The sequence below is a fragment of the Zalophus californianus genome, chromosome 1 (assembly GCF_009762305.2).
Source record: "Zalophus californianus isolate mZalCal1 chromosome 1, mZalCal1.pri.v2, whole genome shotgun sequence".
NCBI lineage: Eukaryota > Metazoa > Chordata > Mammalia > Carnivora > Otariidae > Zalophus > Zalophus californianus.
Genome location: NC_045595.1, coordinates 181,708,388 through 181,725,713, shown reverse-complemented (window position 1 = coordinate 181,725,713; position 17,326 = coordinate 181,708,388). Strand labels below are relative to the sequence as shown.

Sequence of the window (17,326 nt, the reverse complement as noted above, 5' to 3'; positions counted from 1 at the left end):
CCATGGCTTCAAGGATACAAGAAGCGGCCCAAAATGTCCAATGCTAGAGATAAAGAAGGAAAGAGGTATCCACTAAATTACCAAGAAGTCACTGTTTGTGAAACTTGCTGAAAATAGTTCTAGAAAGAAAGATTAATCCCAGCTGCAGTACTACTAGCCATGTGAATTTAAGCACTTGACCTTGACCAAATCTCAGGTTCTTCAGCTGTAAGTCATGAAAAATAAAAACCCTTCCTGCCTCGTGGTTTTTGTCATCAGTATTAAATTAAAATCTAAAAATACTACATAAACTTTAAACAGAGGGTATAGACAAGTGCTTTTGTAACTGTTGTTAAGTTGTTCACAAATGTCAATTCTGTTTCACACACATGGCTCAAAAGTCACATTTGACTTACACTGGCCAATATAATGTATCAGCAAGAGTGACTCACTCTTCTTTGGCAAAAGCTGTAAGAAACAGTGCATACAGTTTAACATGTTCTGTATTCCCTACAGCTAACATTACAGCAGCATGTTTCAAAACGAAGCTTTCATTATCCTAAATCCTTGAGTGATGATCAAGACAGCCTGACACACATTGGCATGTAATACAGGGACAATTAATCTTATTGTTTTAAAACACCAAGATTTTGAAATTATGATCACAGCAACTAATTGCAGTATAAATAACAGGTGAAAAAAGGACAGCCAAAAGGAAAATCCCATCTTAGAAGGTAATCGATGAGACGTTATCGGGACTATCACACGCACTAATGTACTAATTTTTATTTTAAGTCACAGAGTAATTCATTAATCCTCACACTTGATTTGACATTCTTACGGTTACAGAAAAGGTAAACAAGAACAACAAATGTACATAACAGAATTGTTAATGAAGATGCTTTCATTGGGAAAGGATGAGACAGTCCATCGAAGACAAGAAATTACCTCCCCCACCGCCATTCTTAAATACTGTTGTTTGTGCCCTAAATTTCCTTCACTCCTTAGTAAGTTCTACTTTGCACCTGAAGGACTGTATATCTATGTTAGGCCAAAGACACAATGCCCCAGTGGGTTCTTAGAAATAAACAGAAAATCGAGAAAGTAACCAGGACCAAACTTTATGAGGGAAGAATTATTTTATTCTTCACATGTTAACAGTAAATAAAAATTGCTACTGCCAAATGCCAAATTACTATTTGATATGCCTAAATGGAACATGTGTGCTGGAAAATGGCAATTACTCAGAACCAAGTCCAGAAGTAGAATCCAGGTCAGAGTGAGGCACAAGGGCCCACTGGACCAGCCTTTTCACCAAGGACACTAAATTGCCCTCACTTCGTTATTTGGGCCTTTGACCCTCCCATTAATTTTGACAAACCATGAAAGAGGATCATAACTGCTTCAATCCCAATGGAGTTGAAGTGAATTACATGAAAGAAACACTTAACAAGGGTTATTTGTCTGCTGTGATCTCTTTGTTTTAAAGTAGGTAGGGAAACATAAACAAAACATCCCACAAGTCTTCTTTTAGAAATGTCTTTTGTCATTTACAAAGCATACAAATAAAGTAGGATCATCATTAATAAGCACATCAAAAAAGTCTGACCACCATCTTTTGCTCTCAAATTTTTTGACTATTTATAAATCCAATTTTGAACCATGAAGATTATGCACTCAGTCACTCTGAAAGCATAAATTGTAAATACTGAAAGCAATTTCATAAGGCTGTGTAAGGGCCCAATAACCTGATTAACTGAGCAACAGCTCAAGGTGACTACTTTGAGGAGTGCTCATTCATTAGGATATACAAGCTCTGCAATTAGATGTTATATTGAACTTTGTGTCCCCAACTTCTTTTGTTCAAATAAAGGGAATCCTTAATAAACAGTTGCAATTCCAAGTCGTGAACTTAAGATTTCTTTTTCCAAATTCCAGATCAACCCTGTTTCATTACCCCCTAATACTGCTTCTGGCCAATAACTAAACGGCCATTTTTCTGGGGCACATGGTGGCTCAGGCAGTTAAGCCTCTACCTTCCATTCAGGTCATGATACCAGGGTACTGGGGATCGAGCCTGCATTGGGCTTGCTTCTCCCTCTCCCTCCCCCTGCTTGTGCTCTCTCTCTTGTCAAATAAATAAATAAAATCACAAATAATGGCCATTTTCTATTACTTGAAAATGTGACTATGTATATTCTTTTGCCATGGTAGTTTTCCTCCTGGAGTCACTTGGCTAAATGGGCGGAAACCATTAAATCACAATGTGCTTCTCTCACAAATGTAACTACTATCACTAGTATAACAACCACGTTAATCTTAAAAACTATACCTCTGAAGTTGAGCGGACTACTAGAATTATTATCCCAGCGACTTAACTGTGCTAAAACAATTTACCATAGCACGACAGGGAACAAACCAAAGCTAAAGCTCCTAAATCGGCCTCTAGAAGTTTGGCTTTCCGGGCCTTTCTCCCTCTTCGGGATGGCAATGCCAAACACAGACAAACGTTGCTGACAAATGTTGCTGTACGTTTACTCATCAATGCTGGCCCGCGGGGGCGGAAAATAAAGTGGCCAAGATAAGCTTACTCTTCCCTGAGAGAGGAGATATTAACAAGGAAAGAACAAAAACTGCCTGAAGAATCCTGTTGGGTGTCAAATCACAGTATTTGTAATGAAATAAACAAAAATTGTAAACGCGCGATTACACACGCCGGGTGCTATGCACACGTTAATTCACAGGGCAACACTGTGAATGGAAAGGTCAGAAAACCTGCAGTGGCTTTGCCTCCCTCGGTTTCGCACCTGAGGAAACTAGTGCTGGAAGCCAAAGCACGTACCCAATGGCGCAAAACCGCGGATTCGGAAGTAAGGGACAGGGGATGAAGAAAGTTTATTCGGCGCTGCCACGTCTAGTACCAAACCATGTCTACCAAACCACTACTCCGGAAGCCACTGGATCCAGGTAACGATGTCAACCCTAGCCCACCCAAAGAAGTTGTTAACCCTCCACGGTCGGGGGCGGGCCAGCACAGGGCGGGGCGGGGCCCAAGAGGCGGGGCCGCTAGGGGGCGGGGCCTGCGCGAACAGGAGCCGAGGGGCGGCCCAAGCCCGGAGCCCGCGCCTGGAAGGCAGCCTGTCCTGCTAAGAGGAGAAGGGGGATGGGGGGGAGGAGTGCTCAGGTGGCGTCAGGCGGTACCTGCGCTGGAAGTCCAGGGCGAAGGGCTTCAGGTACGGGTCGATCTCCAGAAGTCGAGCTAGTTCCGGCACGTCCGCCAGGGCTGCAGCCAGCGCCGCCTCGGAGCAGTCGGCCCGAGCGTCGGAAGCCGCCATCTTCTGCTGCAGCCCGAGTAGCCGAGCCCGAGAGGGTCGATTGGAACCTGAGGGGGAACTGCAGCTCAAGCTCGGAGGAAGGCGGCGAAGGCGGAGCCGGAGGACGCTGAGGCGAGCTTCGGCGGCCCAGGGCCCTTTATAGCCGAAGACAACGGCCGTCTGCCCCCCCCCTCTTCCTCCTCCCCCGGCGGCGGGGCGGAGCGGGACCCAGGGTGATTCCCGGACGCACCTCCCGAGCTGGGGGGGGTGGGGAGCGGTTAGGCGCCCAGGGCCCTCCGCCCACTCACGCGGCTAGCACCTGAAGGCTGGAGAGACCTGCCCCTTCCTCCCCAGCCCCTTCCCGTCTGGGCCAAGGCCACCCTGGCAGGCGGGTCCCGGCCGCCGTAGCTCAGCCTTGCCCTCCCTTACCCTGACCCGTACTTGGCTCCAGAGCTAGCCCTCAGCTTTTCTTCCTGTAAACAACTCCTATTGGTGGCATATTTGTTAATTCACAGGGCAACACTGTGAATGGAAAGGTCAGAAAACCTGCAGTGGCTTTGCCTCCCTCGGTTTCGCACCTTTTCAAATGGATGTGTGGTTTTCTTGGGGGGGACCTTCTCAAGAGTTCCGAGAACGTGTTGTTAGGGTAGTATTACAGATCAAATAAATTCACTGAGGGGAACAGTCAAGTATGGATACAGTAATACCTTTGAGAATATTCACACCATTGCCTAACCAGAACTCCTTGTAGGTTTTTCCTGTTGCATGCATTAACTAAAAAAGTCAGGATCGTGGAATGGTCCCAGGGATACCATAATGTTATGGTACTATTCCCCTGGGTTGCCAGTGGCTGAGAATTGAAACCATGGCAAGAACTTTGCCCATTTCCCACACCTCAAAAAGAAACAAAGGTAACAAAAACATCCTTTTCCCTTAGTTTATAATTGTAACAGATGTTTTTCAACGATTAAACTGAACTATCCTTGATAAGACAAATGGTATTAGGGAAGAACATTAAATTGGATTTCAACTGTACCACTTACTAATGAAGTGCTAATGCAAGAAATCGCTCTTCCTCTTGGCTTAAGAAGGGGGAAGCCTATGTAAACTTCCCCAATTGGAACTTCCTTATGTTCTTTCATTCCCATTAACTGACTTCTAGCTCAATGATTCATTTTGGAGAATACAAAATTGTATGTACATGGGGAGAATTGGACCCACCAGCCCAAGAGTTTCCAAATTGCTTTGAACCTAGGAACGGGAGAGACTTTGAGTCTCTTTCCAGTTAAGACTTGGGTATGGAGAGGAAGAGTGTTGATTAGCATTGGCCTTGAATTTTAAAACATTCAAAACCATTTATTTGTGAAAGGGTTAATAAAGGACTTGAGCGATACCTAGAGGACCTCAAAGTCGAAGAGTGGAGGACTTGGGCAACCTTCAGAAAGGCATGTCTTACTTTCCATGAAGATGACAACATGCAGATGCTAGTAAAATATAAAACACTGTAAACGCTTGAAACTCAGAAGCAAGTTACCCAATAGACCCACAAATCTGTGTCTCCAATCCTAAACTTTTCTCCGAAATCCAGGTTTGTATCACTGCCTACTGAAATCTCCATTTAGCTGGCTGGAAGACCTAAACCAACGATCTCCAAAACACACCCTAAATGAGGCTTCCCATCCTTTGTGCTGTCACTCATACAAGCAGCCTCTCATTTGGACTAACATATCTAACTGGTTTCCCTCTTTACTGTTTCTCACCTCTAATCCGTTGTCTGGTGTTTCTCAAGCTTTAATGTGCACATAAATCCCTTGATGATGTCACTAAAAGTACTTAGTCTCATTCAGTTCTGGGTGGTACCTCAGATTCTGCAATTTTAACATGCAGCTGTTGCTGGTTAGGGGCACAGTTTGAATAGTAAGGCTTTACCCAAGGAATAAAAGATACAACTTAAATGACATGCTGGTTCACTCAGAGTTAAATATAAACTTCTTACCATCCCCTAACAAGCCTTGTGTAATCTGGTCCCTAACTATGTTTCCACCGCTTTTCTAATCACCTTTTTTCATCTTATCAGGCTGTACTGTTCTTCATAAATACTGACTTTCCTGGCACTCACTGAGAACTTTGTAGCCTTTGAGACTTTTTATGTGCCCTCTTCTGTTGGGAATTCTCTTCATGACTCAGCTCTACATGGGTGGTTTCTTCCCAGCATTCCTTGAGATCTCAGCATAAATGTCAACTCATCTTGAGAAGCCTCTGCTTCCACTACTTAGGATCTTCAGCATCTGTTACAGCACTTTCTCTCCTATGCAGCAATTAACAAAATTTAGGTGTTTGGTTTTTTTTTCTATTTTACATATTGATCTCCCCCTTTAGAATGTAAACTCCAAGAGAGGAGGGAACCTATTCTCTCTTACTCACTATTGAGCAAGTACTTAATGAAGTCCCATGTGACAGCCAGTTGTTTCCTAGGTACTGGGATTAAATGGTAAATAAGACAAGTCCCAGTTGTCATAAAGCTTACATGGGGTGTGGGGGGAGAGAATGTCAACTAACATAAGAAATGCTTCTCAAAATCCATAAATACCCAATTGTAATAAATGCAATAGTAATAAATGTCGAGAATTAAAATTAAGCTACTATGTCTGCTTTAGTTCTGGTGGTAAAGGAGGGCCTCTCAGAACTGACATTTAAGCTGAAGTGTAATGACAAGGAACAAGCCATGAGAGGAAGAACATTGCAAGTGAAGAGTTTGCAATGGGGAATAAGTTGATTTAGTCACAGAAAAAGAATTCTGGTGTACTTGCTGTCTAGTGAGAAGGAGAATACCAAGAAGTAAAGTGTAAGAGCTAGGCAGCTGTTTGGTCATGTAGAAGCTCTAATTTAAGTACGATAGGATGCTGTTGAAGGGTTTTGAGCAGAAAACTGATTTAATTTGATTTGCATTTAAAAAAGTATTTTCTCTATGGAAAATGGATTATAGGAATACAAGAATGGGAGCAGAGAGACTATTAGGATGTCACTACAATGCCTAATTGGATATATATGCCTTTAAATTCCTCCATTAAAATGTTCTAAAACTGGATGAGGCAAAGGTTACACAATTCTATAATTTACCAAAAATCATTGAATTATACATTTAAAGCAATTCTATAAGTTACCAAAAGTCATTGAATTATACATTTAAAGTGATTTTATGGTGTAAATCTCCAAACTTATATCCACTTATTTCTGGATTAAATTCAGCAGAGGCAGTAAGTCACCAGCTAAACTTCCCCTCTACACCTGCCAAGCCTCTCAGAGGACCCTGGAGGTACAGATTGTCATTTTATCATTTTATTGTCAGACTTGTTCACCACCTCTAACCTCTCTACTTAGATGGCCAAGTGGTGGGTGTTCAATGTGATGGTAATTGTCACTGCCTGGAAGTCAGTGTGAGGCAAACAACTTTTTTTCAGAGACAGTACTTAATGGATTTTAGATGATAATGATTTTCAATTACTTTTGTTGCAAGTTGGTTGAGAATCAGTGACCTATAGGTGAAAGGTTCTCACTTTTGTGACAAATCCTCTGAACATCTTGTCCTCCCCACCAGAACTTACACAATTTTCTTTGGTCTCAGACCTACCCAATCAAAATGGCAGTTTTTATTTCACTAGAAGTTACAGGTTTCCTTTATGCCTTTATGTTATCTCTAGTGATTATTTTATATATGTGAAATTTTCAGTACTTCTCGATTGCTCCTTATTTGAAAATTTTGCAAACTTTTTAGGCATAAAATCTTGTAAGAAAAGATCAGATAGCTGAGCTGATCATAATTGACTTATTCTGAAAGAAGACTGTAGTACTTCTTTACAACAATAGCTAATAATAATAACACACTGCTTTCTACAGGCGAGGCACTGTTTTAACCATTATGTGGTGGAGTGTGTATGTGTAAAATCTTTCAGTTAACCCTATGATAAAGGTACATAGAGATGAAGAAAATTGCTTAAGGTAATACAGCTAGTAGGTGTCAGTCAGGATTTGACTACAGGTACACTTTTACTCTATGATTTTAAGAACTATTTTATCCTACCTCTCAGAAAGATGACTATGAAGACAAATAATGTAGAAGAGTTTTTTAAGACTTCAAGACAAAAATTAGATGAAATTTAAAACACCATGTATCTATCAACCTTACCTGAATGAAACCCAGTTCCCTGGCAAACTTAACTGGTCCACAACAAAACAAAGAGCCAGGAAGTGGACAAAAAATAAAAAGACTTTTTACATATAAAATTTAAGTCACAAAGCCCATAGATTAAAGCCTCATGCAACTACCATCACCTATTATGATGGCTTGAGTGGTGGCTCCCCAAAAGATATGCCCATGTCCGAATCCCCAGAACCTGTGAATGTTAACTTATTCAGGAAAAGGGTCTTTGCAGACATAATTAAGTTAAGGAACTTGAGATGAGGAGATCACCCTAGATATCTAGATTATCTGGTTCCTAAATCCAATGATAGTGTCCTTAGAAGAGAAATGCAGAGCAAACAGACGCAAGGGGAGGAAGTAAAGTGATGGTGAAGGCAGAGATTGGAGTGATACGGACAAGTCAAAGAATATCAGTAGGCACCAGAAACTAGAAGAGGTAAAGAATGGATTCTCCCTAGAGCCTCCAGAAGATATATGGCCCTGCTGACACCTTGATTTCAGACAACTGATCTCCAAAACTACTAGGGAATATACTTTTGTTATTTAAATCAGGAGAGAAGAACTGCTTTAGGACATTAATTGCCATAATTATATACCATCTATTTAACAAAAGCTATTTGAGGTGGCTAATAAAAATACTTGGGGTGGGGGGGACCCTGGGTAGCTCATTCAGTTAAAAATCTGCCTTCGGCTCAGGTCATGATCCCAACGTGCTGGGACCAAGCTCCACATCAGGCTCCCTGTTCAGAGGTGAGTCTGCTTCTCCATCTCCCTCTGCCCCTCTGCCCCTCTTGTGCTTGTGCTCTCTCTCTTAAGTAAATAAATAAAATCTTTTAAAAAAATTCTTTGAATATGTAAAACAATACATGACAAAAGCAAAAAAACAAAACAAAAAAATCTTAGAATAGAGAAAATCTATGGCATTTGAGTTCAGACTTTAGTCCTCTGGTGCCCAGTAGCAAAAGCAAAGAGGAAAGATATTACATTTTTATAATTCTATAAGCTTTAAATTGTCTCTTCTAGTTAGAAATGGCTCTACAAAATGAGATGTCACCTCATACCTGTCAGAATGGCTAAAATTAACAACACAGGAAATAATAAGTGTTGGTGAGGATGTGGGGAAAGGGGAACCCTCCTACACTGTTGGTGGGAATGCAAGCTGGTGCAGCCACTCTGGAAAACAGTATGGAGTTTGCTCAAAAAGTTGAAAATAGAGCTACCCTATGACCCAGCAATTGCACTACTAGGTATTTACCCAGAGGACACAAAAATACTGATTTGAAGGGATACATGCACCCTGATGTTTATAGCAGCATTATTGACAATAGCCAAATTATCAAAAGAGCCCTAACATCCATTGACTGATGAATGGATAAAGAAGAGGTGATATATATCTATACCTATCTATCTTCTATCATCTATCTATCTATAGAATATTATTCAGCCATCACAAAGAATGAAATCTTGCCATTTGCAATGACATGAATAGAGCTAAGCAAAATAAGTCAGTCAGAGAAGGACAAATGATTTCACTCATGTGGAATTTAAGAAACAAAACTGATGGACATAGGGGAAGGGAAGGAAAAATAAAACAAAATAAAAACAGAGAGGGAGGCAAACCATAAGGAACTCTTAACTATAGGAAACAATAGGGTTGCTGGAGGGGAGATTGGTGGGGGAATGGGGTAATTGGGTGATAGGCATTAAGGAGCACATTTCATGTAATGAGCACCTGCTGTTATATACAACTAATGAATCACTAAATTCTACCCCTGAAACTAATAATACACTATATGTTAACTAAATTAAATTTAAATAAAATTTTTATTAAAAAAAGAATGGAATCTTACCCTTTGCTACAATGTGGATGGAACTAGAGTGTATTATGCTAAGCAAAATAAGTCAGAGAAAGACAAATACCATATGATTTCACTCATATGTGGAATTTAAGAAACAAAACAAACATGGGGCTGGGGAGAGAAAAGAGGGAAGCAAATCAGAAAACAGACTTTTAACGATAGAGAACAAAATGAGGTTTGCTGGAGGAGAGGTTAGCAGGGAGATGGGTTAAATGGGTGATGGGTATTAAGGAGTGCACTTGTTGTGGTGAGCACTGGGTGTTATATGTAAGTGATGAGTCATAAATTTCTATTACCGAAACTAATACTACAACATACATTAACTAACTGAAATTTAAATAAAAACCCGAAAAAGAAAAAACATGGCTCCATAAGTGGCAGATTTTTTTTTTTAAAGATTTTATTTATTTGTTTGACAGAGAGAGAGAGAGACAGCGAGAACAGGAAACATAAGCAGCAGGAGTATGAGAGGGAGAGCAGGCTTCCCGCCAAGGAGGGAGCCCAATGTGGGACTCGATCCCAGGACCCTGGGATCATGACCTGAGCCGAAGGCAGATGCTTAACGACTGAGCCACCCAGGCACCCCATAAGTGACAGATATTGAGGAAATTTTTGGATCATGTACTCGGAAGCCAATTTTATTTTTTTTTTAAGATTTTATTTATTTGAGGGAGAGAGAGCATGAGCGGAGAGAGGGGTAGAGGGAGAGGGAGAAGCAGACTCCTCACTGAGCAGCAAGTGCAATGCGGGGCTTGATCCCAGGACCCTGAGATCACGACCTGAGGTGAAGGCAGATGCTTAACTGACTGAGTCACCCATGTGTCCCTCGGAAGCCAATTTTAGACAAACACAAGGACCTTTCCAAATAGTTTCTTCTTATGGATAGCAGTATGATAAGACAAGGACACAGACTTAGGAACCAGGCTGCCTGAGTTTGGATCTCAACACTGCTGCTCACTAACTGTGATCATGGGAAGTCAATTTCTTTGTGCCTCAGTTTCCATTTCTATAAAGTGGGAATGATAATAGTACATGCTTTCATATTGAGGGATTAAATGACTTAATACATATAAGATATTTACAACTGTATGTAACATATAACAATGACTTAATAAATGGTAAGATTTATATTTCTGCAAAGGCAATACTATAGCAAAGAGGAGTAATGTCTTCCATATACAATGCTTTCCAATAACTTAGATTAGTACAAAAATAAAGTATTGAGATCTTGAGGATAGTTAACACACTTCCCTGGGGGGGTGGGGGGAATATGTCAGTGAAACCTGACTTGGAATGTGATGGACATGAGGTTAGAACTTCTGAAGGAATCCTCTAACCAGTGACCAATATTGTCCACAGATCAATGCTGGTAAACAAATGCTTGTGACCAACCCACAAATAGAAAAATACAGGAATTGAGAAAAAGTGTTTAGAAACTTCAATATCAATTTGAAAAATATAATCATAAGAAATTGGGCCTTGCATTTGGTATTTTAAATTTATTTATTTCTTTAGGAAAATATTTTAATTTTATTTTAAGAAGCTATCAATCCATGACTGGTTATAGGAAGAAAGAAGAAAGGAAAGGAAAGGAAAGGAAAGGAAAGGAAAGGAAAGGAAAGGAAAGGAAAGGAAAGGAAAGGAAAGGAAAGGAAAGGAAAGGAAAGGAAAGGAAAGGAAAGGAAAGGAAAGGAAAGGAAAGGAAAGGAAAGGAAAGGAAAGGAAAGGAAAGGAAAGTAAAGGAAAGGAAGAAAGAAAGAAAGAGAAAGAAAGAAAGAAAGAAAGAAAGAAAGAAAGAAAGAAAGAAAGAAAGAAAGAAAGAAAGAAAAAAAGAAAGAAAGAAAGAAAGAAAGAAAGAAAGAAAGAAAGAAAGAAAGAAAGAAAGAAAGAAAGAAAGGAAGGAAGGAAGGAAGGAAGGAAGGAAGGAAGGAAGGAAGGAAGGAAGAAAGAAAGAAAGAAAGAAGGAAGGAAAGAAGAAAAGAAAAGAAAGGGAAAGAAAGAAGGAACGAAAAGAAAGGAAAGAGGAAAGAAAGAAGAAAGAAAGAAAGAAAGAAAGAAAGAAAGAAAGAAAGAAAGAAAGAAAGAAAGAAAGAAAGAAAGAAACCTTTTCTTTGATAAGCCTGTACTAGATAGAGCCAGAACTATTCTCAGAAAATTTTTTATCTGTACAAATGTCCCCATGAGTACATACTAGACACTCCCAAATCCTCATAAAATGAAACAAAGCAAAAATGGAATAGGAATTATATTGACTTTGAACATTTTAATGAAATTGCACTTTCATTTCACATGTTCAAGGTCAAAGTTAAATTATTCAAGTAGAGCCAGTCTATTCAAACTGCATTGTAAGATAACCATGCCAAGTTATTTAGAGACAAAAGACAAACTGTAAAGTATGAGAAAGTTGACTAGAATAGGACCCTCTTTATATTCTTTAGGTAGAAATGTCTTTAGAGTTGCATAGATTGAACCAATTGACAATAAAGAAATAGGCAATGGATGACTCAAAGACTACAAAAATGTCCATTTACTGAAGCAAAATATGTGGGTGTTTTAACCATGAACCCAGCCACACTGTATTCTTCTGCAGGACATGAAGTTCTAACATTAATATGATAATTTTTCATATTTTTTACTTTAAACACGACTGAACTCTAGTCTCAGCTCTACCATTTATAAGCCATATGACCTTGGACAAGTAACTTTCAGAACCTCAGTTTCATTTTCTATAATATAGATATAGTAAAGCATATCACTGGGAAGATATGACATTAAATATGATATCAAGACCATGACAAGAAGGGTAGCAGACCAAGGCAACTCAATTAATTTAGAGGGGAGGAGGCAGAGTTGTGCTATTGTGGCTGTATCTAATACAAGTCACAGCAGGTAATCTTCCCCAACTCTGCTTTCACGCCAGTAGGGCTTGGTATAATGTTGTAATTGCCTCACTTAAAAAATAAAGAGCTCTGATAGTATTGAGGTGAGTTATAATTATGATGAATTATAAAGCTTTAGAATACTGCTTCTGTAAAAATTAATGACAATCATCTTCAAAGTGAACTTTTGCAACATTACATTTCTAAATTCCATATCACCTATATTGTGTTTTTTACTCAAGAGAATTCTCTTTGAAACCACATTATTGAAGAAAAAAAAGAAGCTAACCTAAATTAAATTCAGAAAATATTGTTTTGACTGGATACTGTAAGGCTAAAAACAAAAAGAACTGTACATAAACACTATGTTCTAGTTGGTAAATTTATTTTTCACAGCAGTATGGACTAAGAATTCTAAGACTACTCTGCATGTATATCACAGTTGGTTGAGCAAATAAGTAAATAAATTGTAGATAACTGGAGCCAGGTTTCATGCTGTCAGAGATAGAAGTTACAAATAAGCAATGAGGGAAGGATAGAATAAACCCTGTGGTTCTGAATTTGATTCAGAGATAGTGATATGAGCTCACCTACCCCCCTACACACACCCACAAAGAGATAAATATATTTTTAAAAATGTGTATACATGGATTTGTATAACACATATATTTCTTAGCTCTGTCTGCTGAGAGGACATGGAGACCATGACATTGCCATAACAACAAGCATACCCAGCACTGAGATCTTAGTTTCTGGACACCATTCTCCAACAAAAAGAACTAAGGGTCCTTGAAGAAATGGCTGATTCTACGGCTGAGTAGGAAAATGCAAGGTAAATCTGGAGCATTTAATAGTGCCAGAAAGAGAGTGTTAAAAAGGAGAAGAGGAAGAAAAGGAAGAAGAAAAGAAGGAGGAGGAGGAGACAGAGACATCTACGAGAGCATGTCAAAAAGACATAGGAACCAACCAGAAAGAGTCCCCAATAGTCAAAGCAGGAATCATTTGAGAAACAAAATAAATAATAGTAGTGTTGGACTCTTAGTAGTATAGGCAAACCTCATTTTATTGTACTTTATTGTACTTCACAGATTCTGCATTTTTTACAAATTGAAAGTCTATGGCAACCCTGCATCAAGCAAGTTTATTGGTGACATTTTTCCAACAGCATTTGCTCACTTTGTGTCTCTGTGTCACATTTTGGTAATTCTCACAATATTTCAAATTTTTTCTTCTTATTATATTTGTTATGGTGATCTGTGTGATCGGTGATCTTTGATGTTACTATTGTAATTGTTTTGGGGTGCCATGAACCACACTCACATAAAATGGTGAACTTAATAAGTAAGTGTGTATGTTCTGACTTCACTGACTGGCCATTCTTTATCAGTCTCTCTCTCTTTAGGTCTCCCTATTTCTTGAGACTCAACAATATGAAATCAGGCCAATGAACAACTCTACAATGGCCCCTAAGTGATCAAGTGAAAGGAAGAGTCACGTGTCTCTCACTTTAAATCAAAAGGTAGAAATTATTAAGCATAGTGAGGAAGGCATGTCAAAAGCTGAGCTAAGCCAAAAACTAGGTTTCTTATGTCAATAGCCAATTTATGAATGTAAAGGAAAAGTTCTTGAAGGAAATTTAAAGTGATACCCCAGAGAACACATGAATAATAAGAAAGTGAAACAAACAGCTTTATTGCTGATTTGGAGAATGTTCTAGTGGTCTGGATAGAAGATTAAGCCAGCCACAGTGTTCCCTTTAGCCAAAGCCTAATCTAGAGCAAGGCCCTAACTCTAATTTTATAAAGGCTGAGAGAGCAGAAGCTGCAGAAGGAAAGTTTTCAGCTACCTAAGGCAGGTTCCTGAAGTTTAAGGGAAGGAGCTATTTCCTTAACATCAAAGTACAAGGTGAAGCACAAGTACTAATGTAGAAACTGCAGCAAGTCATCCAAAAGATCTAGCTAGGATAATTAATGAAGGAGGCTACCCTAAACAGTAGATTTTTAGTGTAGACAAAATAGCCTTCTATTGGAAGAAGATGCCATCTAGGTCTTTCATAGCTAGAGAGGAGAAGCCAATACCTGGCTGGAAAGGCTAACTCTTGTTAGGGTGCTAATGCAACTTGTAACTTGAAGTTGAACCCAATGCTCATTTATCATTCTGAAAATCCTAGGGTTCTTAAGAATTACTCTAAGTCTACTCTGTGATCTATAAACGGGAAAACAAAGCTTGGATGACAGCACATCTCTTTACAACATGGTTTACTAAATATTTTAAGTCTACTATTGAGACCTAATGCTCAGGAAAAAAAAAAAAAAAGATTCCTCTCAAAACATTACTCCTTACTAACAATGCACCTAGTCACCTAATAACTCTGATGAAGGTGTACAAGGAGATTAATGTTGTTTTCATGCTTGTCAACACAACAGCCATTCTGCAACCCAAGGACCAAGGAGTAATTTTGACTTTCAAATCTTACTATTTATAAAAAAATATTTTATTTTATTATTTATTTGAGAGAGAGAATGAAAGAGCATAAGTGGGGGGAGAGGCAGAGGGAAAGGGAGAAACAGACTCCCTGCCCAATGCAGGGCTCGATCCCAGGACCCAGGATCATGACTTGAGATGAAGGCAGACACTTAACTGACTGAGCCACCCAGGTATCCCAAGAAGTGAATTTTTATAAGGCTATAGCTGCCAGAGATAGTAATTCTACTGATGGATCTGGGAAAAGTCAATTGGAAACTTTCTGGAAGGGATTCACCCTTCTAGATGCCATTAAGAACATTTGTTACTCAGTGGAAGAAGTCAAAATATCAGCTTTAGAAGAAATTCATTCCAATCTTCATGGATGACTTTAAGAGGTTGAAGTCTTCAGTGAAGAAAGTTACTGCAGATGTTGTGGAAATAGCAGGAGAACTAGAATTAGAATCGGAGCCTGAAGATTGCTGAATTGCTGCGATCTCATGATAAAACTTGAACAGATGAAGAGTTCCTTCTTATGGATGAGCAAAGAAATTGGTTTCTTCAAATGGAATCTACTGGTGAAGATGCTTTGAAGATTACTGAAGTTATAACAAAGAATTTAAAGTAGCACATAAACTTAGTTGATATAGCAATGGGGGCTCAGTTTGAGAGGATTGACTCCAATTTTAAAATAACTTTTATTGTGGGCAAAATACTATCAAACAACATCACATGCTACAGATAAATTGTTCACGAAAGAAAGAGTCAATTAATTCAGCAAAATTTATTGTTGTCTTATTTTAAGAAATTGCCATAGTCACCCACAACCTTAAGTAACCACCACCCTGATTAGTCAGTAACCATTAACATCAAAGCAAGCCCCTTAAGCAGCAAAAAGATTACAACTTGCTGAAAGCTCATATGATGGGTAACATTTTTTAGCAATAAAGTATTTTTTAATTGTCATGTACATTTTGTAGATATAATGCTATTGTATACCTAATAGACTACAGTATAGTATAAACATAAATTTCATATGCACTGGGAAGCCAAAAAAATTCACTGGACTAATTTTATTACAATATTGCTTTATTGAAGTGGTCTGGAACCAAAACTGAAATATCTCTGGGTTATACTTGTGACAGTATTTATAACTCAAAGAACAAAGAAAATATTCACAAATACATCTGAATATACATAATTGATTGACAAAATAATGAGGGAGAAGGGAAAAATCTTCTTTCAGAAAAATTCTAAATAAATTATTCTCCCTGCAGGAGGTGGAGCTTAATTCTCTTCCACTGGAATGTGTGCTAGACTTTAGTTACTTGCTTCCAAATAAAAGAGTATGGAAACAGAAAACAGGAACTTTACAGTAGAGAAAGCTGTTAGATTCCACCTTAAACAAGTGAAAAAAAAATTAACACCACTGGTGATAAGTCATGTTGTGATATAACCCTTGATATGGTGTGATGAGAAGCTCATTTCATTGCTGAGATGTTCTTCAAAAAAAATTGAGAATTTCTGATTATAAGTAAATATCAGACAAAACCAATTCAAGGATGTTTACAGAAGAGCTGATCAATATTCTTAAAAATTGTGAAGGATAATGAAGAGGGAGGAAAGACTGACACTATCACGAGTTGAAGAAGGCTAAGGATACATGATGACTAAAAGTTAAGTGATATCTTAGCTCTTTTGATTTCAAACTGTACTACAAAACTGTAATAGTCAAAACAGCATGGTACTGGCTCAAAAACAGATGCATAGACCAGTGGAACAGAATAGAGAGCCCAGAAATAAACTCATGCTTATATGATCAATGAATCTATGAGAAGGGAGACAAAATGGTACAAAGAGGAAAAGACAGTCTCTTCAATAAATGGTATTGGGAAAATTGGACAGCTACATGCATAAGTCTGAAACGGGACCATTTTCTTACACCATATATGAAAATAAACTCAAAATGGATTAATGAAAGACCTTAACATAAGACCTGAAACTATAAAACTCCTAGAATAAAACATAGGCAATAAGTTCTTTGACATTGGTCTTGGCAATATTTTTTTGGATATGTCTTCTCAGGAAAGAAAAAAAAAAAGAAAAGACAAACAAATGGGACTACATCAATCTGAAAAGCTCTTGCACATTGACAGCAACCATCAACAAAACAAAAAGTCACCTTTCTAAATGGGAGAAGATACTTGCAAATGATATATCTGTTAAGAAGTTGTTACCTAAAATATAAAAAGAATTCATACAATTCAATAAGAATAATACAACACAACATCAACAACAAAGATCGTGACTGAAAAATAGAGGACCTGAAAAGACATTTTTCCAAAGAAAACATACAGATGGCCAACAGGGATATGAAAAGATGCTGAACATCGGTAGTCATCAGAGAAGTGCAAATCAAAACCAAAATGAGATACTACCTCACACATGTCAGAATGGCTATTATCAAAAAGATAAGAAATAATAGCTGTTGGTGAGGATGTGGAAAGAAGGAAACCCTTATGCACTATTGGTGGGAATGTAAATTGGTGCAGCCAATATGGAAAATAGTATAGAGATTCATCAAACAATTACAGCAATCCAGCAATTCCACTTCTGGGTATTTATCCGAAA

At 38.6% G+C, this 17,326-nt stretch overlaps 1 protein-coding gene across 1 annotated transcript in view; it reads right to left on the bottom strand.

Moving 5' to 3' along the window:
• GBE1 (1,4-alpha-glucan branching enzyme 1) overlaps positions 1 to 3,394 on the bottom strand; it is a 286,744-nt gene extending 283,350 nt beyond the window's left edge. The window contains exon 1 of the mRNA XM_027582988.2: positions 3,181 to 3,394. Within this exon, the coding sequence (XP_027438789.1) occupies positions 3,181 to 3,314 (134 nt within the window). The 5' untranslated portion in view covers positions 3,315 to 3,394. The remainder of the gene's footprint in view (positions 1 to 3,180) is intronic.
• Between the last annotated feature and the right edge of the window lie 13,932 nt (positions 3,395 to 17,326).